Source organism: Oncorhynchus masou, chromosome 28 (assembly GCF_036934945.1).
Source record: "Oncorhynchus masou masou isolate Uvic2021 chromosome 28, UVic_Omas_1.1, whole genome shotgun sequence".
Classification (NCBI taxonomy): Eukaryota; Metazoa; Chordata; class Actinopteri; order Salmoniformes; family Salmonidae; genus Oncorhynchus; species Oncorhynchus masou.
In genome coordinates, this window is record NC_088239.1 from 47,840,064 (window position 1) to 47,853,126 (window position 13,063).

At 42.5% G+C, this 13,063-nt stretch overlaps 1 protein-coding gene across 2 annotated transcripts in view; it reads left to right on the forward strand.

Moving 5' to 3' along the window:
- pi4kaa (phosphatidylinositol 4-kinase, catalytic, alpha a) overlaps window positions 1-13,063 on the forward strand; it is a 39,805-nt gene that overhangs the window by 21,457 nt on the left and 5,285 nt on the right. For both annotated transcript variants that reach the window (XM_064942297.1, XM_064942298.1), the window contains exons 34-50: window positions 2,479-2,643; window positions 2,722-2,801; window positions 2,989-3,188; window positions 3,341-3,428; window positions 3,621-3,788; window positions 3,868-3,921; window positions 4,008-4,128; window positions 4,589-4,718; window positions 4,801-4,871; window positions 5,586-5,658; window positions 7,528-7,705; window positions 7,860-7,964; window positions 8,625-8,750; window positions 10,212-10,332; window positions 11,643-11,802; window positions 11,890-11,979; window positions 12,072-12,155. In XM_064942297.1, the coding sequence (XP_064798369.1) occupies window positions 2,479-2,643; window positions 2,722-2,801; window positions 2,989-3,188; window positions 3,341-3,428; window positions 3,621-3,788; window positions 3,868-3,921; window positions 4,008-4,128; window positions 4,589-4,718; window positions 4,801-4,871; window positions 5,586-5,658; window positions 7,528-7,705; window positions 7,860-7,964; window positions 8,625-8,750; window positions 10,212-10,332; window positions 11,643-11,802; window positions 11,890-11,979; window positions 12,072-12,155 (2,014 nt within the window). The remainder of the gene's footprint in view (window positions 1-2,478; window positions 2,644-2,721; window positions 2,802-2,988; window positions 3,189-3,340; window positions 3,429-3,620; window positions 3,789-3,867; window positions 3,922-4,007; window positions 4,129-4,588; window positions 4,719-4,800; window positions 4,872-5,585; window positions 5,659-7,527; window positions 7,706-7,859; window positions 7,965-8,624; window positions 8,751-10,211; window positions 10,333-11,642; window positions 11,803-11,889; window positions 11,980-12,071; window positions 12,156-13,063) is intronic.

Here is a 13,063-nt window from a genome sequence, read left to right on the forward strand (position 1 = left end):
TCTATCCATCTATTTGTCTGCTGCGGAGCAAGGCGCAGATTTGCCACCTCTGATAAAATGCATGATTGATTATTTATTATTATTCTACACATTATATCATGCCGATCCGCCCCTCAGCTCGATTTGTCAATTTGTCAACAAAAAGAAAAGAAACAAATTGAGAAATTTGAGAGACGTATTTCTTCTCCACCACCCACACCGCTCCTTCCTCCTGTCCGTCCCTGGCGACCCCAAGAACAACATGATCTCACTTCATAACACATCGGATCGCGCCGGGTAGAAACTAGCCCTAACCACAGATCTAGAATCAGATGACTCTACCCTCAATGGTAACCCTTTACCATCAGGTGGGTGAAATAATGTCTGGCTGTATCAGCGGTTAGGGGTAAATTCTACCACTGCCTGTGGGACCAACGCATGGTCATCTCATATAATACAGGACTAACGTTATAAAGCTCATCATATCGCTCTTCAAAAACTCCTTCCTCTCCATCGAATGCTGAGACGATGCTCGTCGCCTCATTTTATATTTCACAATGTCTTGTCGTTGGATGGTGATGCATGTCCGTGTGGATTTAGACAGGAATGAATGCATTGAGTGGTAGAGAGATGGGATGCATGTCAATGTTGTTTTAGATGAATGTTTTGAGGGATGGAGAAAGATTGAGCTAGAGAATGTGAAGGAATTAGGCGTTAGATGGACAGAGATAATTGCAGCAGGAGATAGTTGAGTTTGTAGTGGAAAGAGGGAGGGACAAAGAGATATGGATAGAGAGTGTTAAATGAGGAAGTAGATTACAGTCGGGAAAACCCCAGGGCCCAAATAATGAGGGATAGAAAGACTGTGTGTGTGTACTTTATCCCTACCTACAGTGTATTCAGAAAGTATTCACATCCCTTGACTTTTTCCACATTTTGTTGTTATAGCCTGAATTTAAAAGGAATTAAATTCAAATGAATTAAAACAAAAACAAATTGTCACTGGTTTACACACAATACCCTGTGTCAAAGGAGTATGATGTTTTTAGAAATGTTTACAAATTAATTAAAAATGAAAAGCTGAAATGTCTTCAGTCAATAAGTATTCAACCCCTTTATTATGGCCAAAATAAGTTCAGGGGCAAACATTTGCTTAACAAGTCACATAATAAGTGACATGGACTTACTGTGTAATAGTTTAGCATGATTTTTTTTTTTAAATGACTACCTCATCTCTGTGCCCCACACATACAATTATCTGTAAGGTCCCTCAGTCAAGCAGTGAATTTCAAAGTGTCGATTCAACCACAAAGACCAAGGAGGTTTTCCAATGCTTCGCAATGAAGGGCACCTATTGGTAGATGTGTTTTAATTTTATTTTTTACCGTCTTTGAATATCCCCTTTGAGCATGGTGAAGTTATTAATTACACTTTGGATGGTGTATCAATACACCCAGTCAATACAAAGATAAAGGAGTCCTTCCTAACTCAGTTGCTGGAGAGGAAGGAAACCGCTCAGGGATTTCACCATGAGGCCAAAGGTTTTTAAAACAGTTAAAAAGTTTAATAGCAATGATAGGAGAACTGAGGATGGGTCAACAACACTGTAGTTACTCCACAATACTAACCTAATTGACAGATTAGGTTAATATTGTGGATAAGGCACTAAAGTAAAACTGCAAAAAATGTGGCAAAGAACTTTAGTTTTTGTCCTGAATACAAAGTGTTATGTTTGGGGCAAATCCAACACAACACTGAGTACCACTCTTCATATTTTAAAGCATGGTGGTGGCTGCATCATGTTATGGTTATGCTTGTCATCGGCAAGGACTAGGGAGTTCTTTTTTGGATCAAAAGAAACGGAATAGAGCTAAGCACAAGCAAAATCCTAGAGGAAAAGCTGGTTCAGTCTGCATTTCACCAGACACTGGGAGACAAATTCACCTTTCAGCAGGACAATAACCTAAAACACAAGGCCAAATCTACACTGGAGTTGCTTACCAAAATGACATGGGATGTTCCTGGGTGGCTGAGTTACAGCGTTTACTTTAAATTGGCTTGAAAATCTACGGCAAGACTTGAAAAGGGCTGTCTAGCAATGGTCAACAACCAACTTTACTGAGCTTGAAGAATTTTAAAAAGAACAATGTGCAAATATTGTGCAAAGCTCTTAGAGGCTTGCCCAGAACGACTCTGTCTCAGAACTACAACTGTAGTCGCTGCCAAATGTGATTTTAACATGTATTGACTTACGGGGTTGAATACTTATCTAATCAATATGTAATAATGTTTTATTTGTAATTAGTTTGTTTTTTTACAAATGCTAGAATTTTTCTTCTACTTTGACATTTACAGAGTATTTTGTGTAGATCATTATCAAAATAATGACATCTATTTGAATCCCACTTTGTAACACAACGAACTGTGGAAAGAGTAAAGGGGTGTGAATACCTTCTGAAAGCACTGTATGCCTGTCTGTGTGTGTGTGTGTGTGTGTAGACAACCAGGACCCGTCTTTGAACAGTCTGTCTGTGATGACGGCCCAGGACCCCAGGAGCACCATGTCTCATGACTCCAGCTCCCGCTCCCAGCAGAGTGGCCAGAGTGGCTGGATCAACACCTACCCTCTGTCCTCTGGCATGTCCACCGCCTCCAAGAAGTCAGGTAACACACACAAGACAGACAGACGCAATGCGCCCACACACACGCGACGAGATCTGACCATGTCCTTCCTGTCCCCAGGCATGTCTAAGAAGAGTAACAGAGGGACTCAGCTCCATAAGTACTACATGAAGCGTCGGACCCTGCTGCTGGCCTTACTGGTGAGAGCAACAGTGGGGATTTTTACTGTGGAAGGTTTCGGTACTGTGGAAGGTTTCGGTTCGGACAGAAACATTCCCTTTGAATCTCCCTCTTTGCTATTCATTTGCTGTTAGTCTACATTCTGACCGTCCACTTTGTTGCTAGGACTGATGTCCTCTTCCCCCCCCCCCCCACCACCTCCTCTAGGCCAGTGAGATTGAGCGGTTGACTACCTGGTACAACCCTCTGTGCACCCAGGAGTTGGCCATCGCTACAGAACAGTCCGTGGAGACCAGCATCGCCAACTGGAGGTCCAAGTACATCAGCCTCAGTGAGAAACAGTGGAAAGACAACGTCAACCTGGCCTGGAGTATAGCTCCTTATCTGGCTATGCAGCTACCTGCCAGGTAAACACACACAGTCTCACACAGACATTTGTAGGGGAAACGTGGAAAAGCTTTAGATTGGTTCCACCTGAATAATAACTGTTGTCAGGTTGAAGAACGTTGCGATTGTGGCATGTTAGTGCTAACCCTCTCGCGTGTGTGTGTGTGTTTAGGTTTAAGAACGATGCGATCGTGGCTGAGGTGACCCGGCTGGTGAGGCTGGACCCTGGAGCGGTCAGTGACGTACCTGAGGCCGTCAAGGTGAGTCAACCTGTAGTTCGGCAGTCATCTGCTACACAGGAGTGGTCAATGCTCATCATACCTCAAAGATGTTTGTTGAAGAACATGTTTTTTTTCTTGTCAGAGCCACGAAGTTCAGGTTTAAAAGTGGTGGTGTTTCTAATTGAATGTTTTTTTGTCATTCAACAAATTAAATAATTGTGTGTTTTCTAGTTCCTGGTGACGTGGCACACCATTGATGCAGACTCTCCAGAGCTGAGTCATATCCTGTGTTGGGCTCCTGCTGACCCTCCCACCGGCCTGTCCTACTTCTCCTCCATGTACCCCCCACATCCCCTCACCGCTCAGTACGGGGTCAAAGTACTACGGTCGTTTCCTCCGGTACGAAACACACACACACACACACACACACACACACTTTATACCGTCACTTATCCTAATGTATTTGTTTCTTCTCTAGGATGCCATCCTGTTTTACATTCCTCAGATAGTTCAGGCCCTGCGCTATGACAAGGTGAGTGACACTACTAACTAGCTGCTGTGTTTCTACATTACCCTGTGTGTGGTGTGAAAGATAACAAGCTTGTGTTTGATTGGCAGATGGGCTATGTGAGAGAGTACATCCTGTGGGCGGCCCAGAAGTCTCAGCTGTTGGCCCACCAGTTCATCTGGAACATGAAGACGAACATCTACCTGGACGAAGAGGCACACCACAAAGACCGTGAGACACACACACATAGTCACGACCAAAATTATAAGCATCCTTTGGTGAAGGATGCATATGCAGAAAAGAACCCCATACCTACTGTAAAATATGGTGATGGATCTTTGATGTTACGGGGCTATTTTGCTTCCACTGGTCCTGGGGCCCCTGTTAAGGTCAATGGCATCATGAAATTTACCAAGTACCAGGACATTTTAGCCAAAAACCTGGTTGCCTCTGACAACACTTGTTTGCAAGTGGATCTTCCAGCAAGACAATTGTATTAGTATAGAATGAGAACATAAAATACACTGTAGCTCAGTGTTTTTGTAATTGATTTTATACAGCCTTTTTTTGCTCATCTTTATCAATAATGTTGGTCGTGACTTATACACACGTGCGCATATGTACACACTCACTCTTACCACTCCTTTCTTTCTCCCCCTCTCTCTCTGTCTCACTCTCGCTCTCCGTGTAGCCGACATCGGGGATCTGTTGGAGGAGATGGTTGAGGAGATAATAGGTGCTCAGTCTGGTGCAGCTAAAGACTTCTTCCAGAGAGAGTTTGACTTCTTCGACAAAATCACCAACGTATCTGCAATCATTAAGTGAGACTAACACCCATCCTTATATAGTCCACTACTGTTAACCAGTTCAGTCTTTGGACATTGAAGTGTTGGTGTTTTTCAGGCCCACCCCAAAGGGAGATGAGAGGAAGAGGGCCTGTCTCAAGGCTCTGTCTGACATCAAAGTCCAGCCAGGTAACAACAGCCTTTCCTTAATTGGATTTGCTCAACTCCTGTGTCCTCTCTCCTCCATTTTAAATGTATTTATTTTTTATAAAAAAAAAAAAAACACATTAAAACAGGTCAAATGTAATTGAGGCGAGGACGGAACCTGGGTGAAAAATGACCTTGTATGAAACGAGACTCCTTCTCCACCCGCACGTCATCAGGCAAATGACAAAATCAATGTGTGAAGTGATGAAAAACAAGTGAAGTTACTTGTGCAAGACATTTTATAGATAAAACAATAAATAGTATGTTGTCTTTAAACGTGTGCATGCTTTCAAAAGCTGGTTTCAAAGGGTGTCGTAGATTCTTTTCAACTCTTCCGCGAAGGGCTCAGGTAGGATACACATGACTGTCCTGCCCTCCTCGAGGGGAGGACACTTTCCCGTTCGCCTACTAACAAATTGACTTCTCCTTGACCTCTCAACCACTTATCGGTTTCCGGGTCACAGAGGGTGGAGGACGGACTTTTGCCCAAATGATGAAATACCTATGTCTGTGCGGGTGCGTGTTCGATGACAGTGAGGTGTATTGTAAATGTATGAATAGTTTTACCCAAGGTGTTTTGACCTCTGTAAGCAGTTGATTCCGATATCTGTGATTGTGCTACGTGGAAGCAGTAGTGTAAGGTATGTGTGTGTCTGACCGTTGTATGTCTGTCCTCCACTGGTGGCCATCCTCCAGGCTGCTATCTGCCCAGTAACCCAGAGGCCATCGTACTAGACATCGACTACAAGTCTGGAACACCCATGCAAAGGTACTGACGAATTGATTTTATTCATTCGATTGATTTAATTGATGATTTTTTCATGCCTGACAAAGACCTTCCAGTTGAAACGTTGCAATAAAGTATACAGGAGCATTCAATGTAGCCTAGTGGTTAGGGTAGCCTAGTGGTCAGAGCGTTGGACTAGCAGCCGAAAGGTTGCAAGCGACAAGGTACAAATATGTCGTTCTGCCACCGAACAGGCAGTTAACCCACTGTTCCTAGGCCGTCATTGAAAATAAGAATTTGTTCTTAACTGACTTGCCTAGTTAAATAAAAGTTTAAAAAAATGGTATGTGGATATCTATTCCTTTCTATGGCTAATTCAAGAAAGGTTTATTTTCCTATCTCACAGGATGTACAGTGCATTTGGAAAGTATTCTGACCCTTTGACCTTTTACAAATTTTGTTACGTTACATCTTTATTTTAAAATGGATGAAATTGTTTTTTCCCCCTCGAGCTACACACGATACCCCATAATGACAAAGCTAAAACAGGTTTTTAAACATAACTGCAATATCACATTCACATAAATATTCAGACCCTTTACTCAGTACTTTTTTGAAGCACCTTTGGCAGTGATTACAGCATCGAGTCTTCTTGGGTATGACGCTACAAGCTTGGCACACCTGTATTTGGGGAGTTTCTCCCATTCTGCTCTGCAGATCTTCTCAAGCTCTGTCAGGTTGGATGGGGAGTGTTGCTGCATAGCTATTTTCAGGTCTCTCCAGAGATGTTCGATCGGTTTCAAGTCCGGGCTCTGGCTGGGCCACTCAAGAACATTCAGAAACTTGTCCTGAAACCACTCCTGTGTTGTCTTGGCTGTGTGCTTAGGTCATTGTCCTGTTGGAAGATGAACCTTTGCCCCATTCTGAGGTCCTGAGCGCTCTGGAGCAGGTTTTCATCAAGGATCTCTCTGTACTTTGCTCTGTTCATCTTTCCCTCGATCCTAACTATTCTCCGAGTCCCTGCCACTGAAAAACATCCCCACAACATGATGCTTCCACCACCATGCTTCACCGTAGGGATGGTGCCAGGTTTCCTTCAGACGTGACCTTTAGGTGCCCTTTGGAAAACCTCCAAGCGGGCTGTCATGTGCTTTTTACTGAGGAGTTGTTTCCGTCTGGCCACTCTACCATAAAGGCCTGATTGTTGGAGTGCTGCAGAGATGGTTGTCCTTCTGGAAGGTTCTCCCATCTCCACAAAGGAACTCTGGAGCACTGTCAGATTGACAATCGAGTACTTGGTCACCTCCCTCACCAAGGCCCTTCTCCCCCGATTGCTCAGTTTGGCTGGGCGGCCAGCACTAGAAAGAGTCTTGGTGGTTCCAAACTTCTTCCATTTAGAAACGATGGAGGCAACTGTGTTCTTGGGGACCTTCAATACTGGTACCCTTCTCCAGATCTGTGCCTCAACACAATCCTGTCTCGGAGTTCTACAGACAATTCCTTTGACCTCGTGGCTAGGTTTTTGCACTGACATGCACTGTCAACTGTGGGACCTTATATGGACAGGTGTGTGTCTTTTTTAATTGTCCAATCAATTGAATTTACCACAGGTGGACTCCAAGCAAGTTGCGGAAACATCTCAAGGATGATCAATCGAAACAGGATGCACCTGAGTTCAATATAGCAAAGAGTCTGAATACTTATGTAAATAAGCTATTTCAGTTTTTTATATTTAATACATTTCGTGAAATTTGTCATTATGAGGTTTTGTGTGTAGATTGGTGAGGAAAATAATTCATTGAATCCATTTTAGAATAAGGCTGTAACGTAACAAAATGTGGAAAAATGGAAGGGGTTTGAATACTTTCTGAATGCACTGTATATCCGACTGCTGTCTCTGGTCTCTCCCAGTGCTGCCAAGGCCCCGTACCTAGCTAAGTTCAAGGTGAAGCGTTGTGGGGTCAGTGAGCTGGAGAAGGAGGGTCTGCGTTGTCAGTCAGACTCTCAGGACGGGGAGGACAGCGAAGAAGTAGCTCGCAGGATCGTCTGGCAAGCTGCCATCTTCAAAGTGGGCGACGACTGCAGACAGGTAGGATACACACACACACACACCACACGCATATTTTACATACTCAGCACTTTATAAACAGCACAAAATGTCATCAGCATTTTCTGATAATTGTATTATCTCCATACCTCCTTTTCTTTCCCTCCTCTCTCTTCCTCTCTCTTTGTCCCTCCAGGACATGCTGGCTCTCCAGATCATTGGTCTGTTTAAGAACATCTTCCAGCTGGTGGGACTGGACCTGTTTGTGTTTCCCTACAGAGTGGTTGCTACTGCCCCCGGGGTAAGAATACCCTCTACACCCCTTTTTGCAGGCCCACGGATCAATTTCGAAATTGCACCTGGTGTATTCCACTATTCTAACTCCGAACAGTAAGTTGAGACCGTGGCTCTTTTTTTTTTTTTACCCTGTAGCTGTCTCAACTTACTGTTCAGAGTTAGAATAGTGGAATACACCAGGTGCAATTTCAACATTTTGTCGTGCATCAGCATGTCAGCTAAGATTTTTTTTATTGGTAAGTTAGTCTAGGCCAGTTATATAAACAAGCATTTCGCTACACTCGCATTAACATCTGCTAACAATGTGTATGTGACCAATAAAATGTGAATTATTCTCTCTGCCCCATATCAACATTTTTCGATGTGCATGAAATGAGTTAGAAACTTGCTAAATCTTCTCTCTGCCCCATGGCAAAATGAGTAGAATTGCATGAAATTAGTTGTACATTTGTCAAATCTTCTCTGCTAAAATGTGTAGAATTGCAGAAATCTGCTCTAAAACTTCCATTTTTACTTTCCGCTGTCAAGAGGGGGGGCGCTAAAATGTTTTGCTCACAAGTTGGGGTGGTCTACACCCCAGCCCTTAAACCTTACCCGTTGTCTTGTTACTCTGTGCTGTGTAGCATCACAGTAATGGTTTCCTTGTATCTGTCTCGGTGTCCAGTGTGGTGTGATCGAGTGTATCCCCGACTGTAAGTCCCGTGACCAGCTGGGCAGACAGACGGACTTTGGGATGTACGACTATTTCAGGAACCAGTACGGAGATGAGTCCACTCTGGCCTTTCAGAAGGTGAGATGACTGTCCCCCAACCCCTGAACCTTCATCCCTGACCTGACCCACTGTGGTATTTTTTTCACGTATTTGGACATATACTTACAGTGCCTTCAGAAGGTATTCACACGTCTTAACTTTTTCCACATTTTGTTGTTACAGCCTGAATTTAAAATGGATTAAATTTAGATTTTGTTTTGTCACTGGCCTACACACAATAGCCAATAATGTCAAAGTAGAATTAGTTTTTTTGAGATTTTTACTAATTAATAAAAAATGAAAAGCTGAAATATCTTCAGTCAAAAAGTTTTCAACCCCTTTGTTATGGCAAGCCTATATATGTTCAGGAGTAAACATTTCCTTAACAAATCACATAATAAGTTGCATGGATTCAATACACCCAGACACTAGAAAGATACAGGCATCCTTCCTAACTAATTTGTCAGAGAGGAAGTAAACCACACAGGGATTTAACCATGAGGCCAATGGTGACTTTAAAACAGAGTTTGGCTGTGATAGGAGAAAACTAAGGATGGATCAACAACATTGTAGTTACTCCACAATACTAACCTAAATGACAGAGTGACCAGAAAGAAGCCTGTACAGAATACAAATATTCCAAACATGCATCCTGTTTGCAACAAGGCACTAAAGTAATACTGCAAAAGATTTTGTAAAGCAATTCACTTTTTATCTTGAATACAAAGTGTTGTTGTATTGGATTTGCTCCAACCATATTACTGAGTACCACTCTCCATATTTTCAAGCATAGTTTTGGCTGCATCATGTCATGAATATGCTTGTAATTGTTAAGAACTGTAGTTTCAGGATAAACAAAGAAACAGAATCCTAGAAGAAAACCTTGTTTGGTCTGCTTTCCTCCAGACACTGGGAGAACCTTTCAGCAGGACAATAAACTAAAACACAAGGCCAAATCTACACTGGAATTGCTTACCATGAAGACAGTGAATGTTCCTGAGTGGTCGAGTTAGATTTTCAAGTAGATTTATGTTAAAACTATGGCAAGACCTGGAAATGGTGGTCTAGCATTGATAATGATCAACAACCAAGTTGACAGAGCATGAATATTATTTTGTTATAATAATGGGCAAATGTTGCACAATCCAGGTGTGGAATGCTCTAAGAGACTTTCCTAGAAAGACTCACAGCTGTAAATTAGATTTCTGTATTTAGTTTCAATACATTTGCTAAAATGTCTAAACATGTTTTTACTTTGTCATTATGGGGTATTGTGTGTAGATGGATGAGAGAAAGAATATTTAATCGATTATGAATTCCGGCTGTAACCCAACAAAATGTGGAATAAGTCAAGGGGTATGAATACATTCTGAAGGCACTGTATGTCTCTTGTCATTAAAATGGAACAGTTGCCTTAATATACATCAACTCTTTTACCTCACCAACATTGTGCACAGAAGGCGCAACCTATTCTCTCTCTCCGTCATCCACACTTTCTAGGCGAGGTACAACTTCATCCGTAGTATGGCAGCCTACAGCCTGCTGCTCTTTCTGCTGCAAATCAAAGATAGGCACAACGGGAACATCATGCTGGACAGCAAGGGACACCTCATCCACATAGGTACAAAATCATCCATACCATAGTCCATATTGGTACACAATCAGTCATCCTTAACCTCATCCACACAATCATTCATTCAATATAGCAAGGGACACATTATTTATCTTTGGGACAATAAAGATATTCATTTAATTTACAGTGGGGTCTGAAATGGACACGTTTTGATAAAGATGAGCAATGATGAATAAAATAAATAATTAAAATACTGAGGTATATTGTAGGCAAAAAAGGGGGAAATTATACTTTTTTATACTAATACAATTTCTCAGAGAAACAGGAAAAAAATGTTATCAAAAAGGTAGGGGCCAAGATGATTGTACAAACAGAGTGAAGACTGAAACGGACGACTGGTGAAAGCGCAGACCAATTGTATTCAACCCACTGCGTGCCTCAGCTGCAAGCACACTGCACATGATCAAACAACCATTTATATGTCATGACGAGAGTAGGGTTACAACTTCTTGGAACTTCTTATGTGTTGCCCAACTGTTGCTCTGGTCAAACAGTCTGGTAGCAGTTCCTCTTTTTCCGGTCACTTCTCCATGATGTTTATCAGTGACATCCTGTTCACCTTACTCGACAGACCGGGGTCGTATACTGTTTTCCTTTTCTCTCACAGTAAATGTCCATTCACAAAGTTCCTATTCACTCTTCATTGACCCCTAACACCAATATAATTTTAACATGTACATGTGACGTAATCAATAAGTTCTAATATCGCGACTGGAATAAGTATATTTCAAGTTAGAACCCCTAAAGATTCTTATAAATCAAGTAGTCAAACGTTTAATATATGTTGGATGCATTTGCGGTTCGTTTTGGTTGTTTCTCTGGTTTATTTTGTGCCCAATAGAAATGAATGGTAAATCATGTAATTGTGTCGTTTTGGAGTCACTTTTATTGTAAATAAGAATATAATGTTTCTTAACATTTCTAAATTAATGTGGATGCTACCAAGATTATGGATAATCCTGAATTAATTGTGAATAATGAGTGAGAAAGGGTCACAGATCATACCCCCAAGACCAGCTAACCTCCCGTTATGGGTAATGGTGAGAGGGAAAGTAAATCATTCAGACTCCTATCTTTTTTAGGAAAAACTAATATTACTTGTTTAAACTAAATCTATTTCTCTGAGTAATTGTGTTAGTATAAAATACCATTTTCCAAATGTTTTTTTACATCAATACAGCTCAGTATTTGAGTTATTTATGTTATACAGTCATTTACTGCTCATCTTTAATCAAGGGTGTCAATCGTTTTAGTCCCCCACTGTATAGGAGTTGTCTAACAAAAATATCTACTTTCAGACTTTGGCTTCATGTTTGAGAGTTCTCCTGGTGGTAACCTGGGCTGGGAGCCGGACATCAAGCTGACTGATGAGATGGTGATGATCATGGGAGGCAAGATGGAAGCCACTCCCTTCAAATGGTTCATGGAGATGTGTGTCAGGGGTTACCTGGCTGTCAGGTAGGAGTGGGTGTGTCTCTCAATCTTATTTGCATCTAAACTGTCGTTCTTTTGGGTTAATCAGATTTTTGTTCTCCTCTGCGTTAGGCCCTACATGGACGCGGTGGTGTCTCTTGTCACTTTGATGCTGGACACTGGACTACCATGCTTCAGAGGACAGACCATCAAACTGCTCAAGTCAGTACATCAATAAACCACATGGGTGCATAGATTACATTTTTGCAAAGTCTCTTTTGACCATTTCTGAACATGTGTGTTTGGGTTCATAGGCAGCGGTTCAACCCCAGTATGAGTGAGAAGGAGGCGGCCGCTTACATCATCAAGGTCATCCAGAGCTGCTTCCTCAGCAGCAGGTAACACCAGAGGCCCTGTCCCTTTCCAGTCTCTAGCGCCTTCCCTCACTCTATGGCCCTGTCCGTTTCCAGTCTCTAGCGCCTTTCCTCACTCTAGCCCTGTCCGTTTCCAGTCTCTAGCGCCTTCCCTCACTCTAGCCCTGTCCGTTTCCAGTCTCTTGGTCCTTTCCTCACTCCTATAACCCCATGTCAATAACCAGAAATATCTATATACCGTAATTTCCGGACTTTAAGCCGCTACTTTATTCCCACGCTTTGAACCTCGGTTTATACAATGACGCGGCTAATTTATGGATTTTTCCCGCTGTCACAAGATTCATGTCACCAAAAAACTGAGCACCGTCACATGATGTGACGTAAATCGAGCACGCTCAAACTTCCCATCATTCTGATTACGGTAGTAATTTTGTCACCCTCATCATGGCAAAGACACGGAGAAATGCATAAGATGCAGCTTTCAAGTTGAAGGCGATCGATCTGGCTGTTGGAAAAGGAAATAGAGCTGCTGCACGGGAGCTTGGCCTTAATGAGTCGATGATAAGACGTTGGAAACAGCAGCGTGAGGAACTGACTCAGTGCAAAAAGACAACAAAAGCTTTCAGAGGGAAGAAAAACAGATGGCCCAAAGTATTTGCAGCCACTCGACATCAGTGTAAATCGTGCATTTAAGGTGGCGCTCCTTGTTCAGTGGGAGGCTTGGATGACAAGTGGGGAGAAATCCTTCACTAAAACGGCCCACATGCGAAGAGCAACTTATGGTCAAGTCTGCCAGTGGGTCCTGACAGCGTGGAGCATTGTCAAAAAATCCACTATCATCAACGGGTTTCGAAAGGCTGGACTGCTGCGTGTTGAAGGGGCAGCATGAGCTCAGCGGGGTATTTGCCTCTGGATGAAAGTGACGAGAGCGA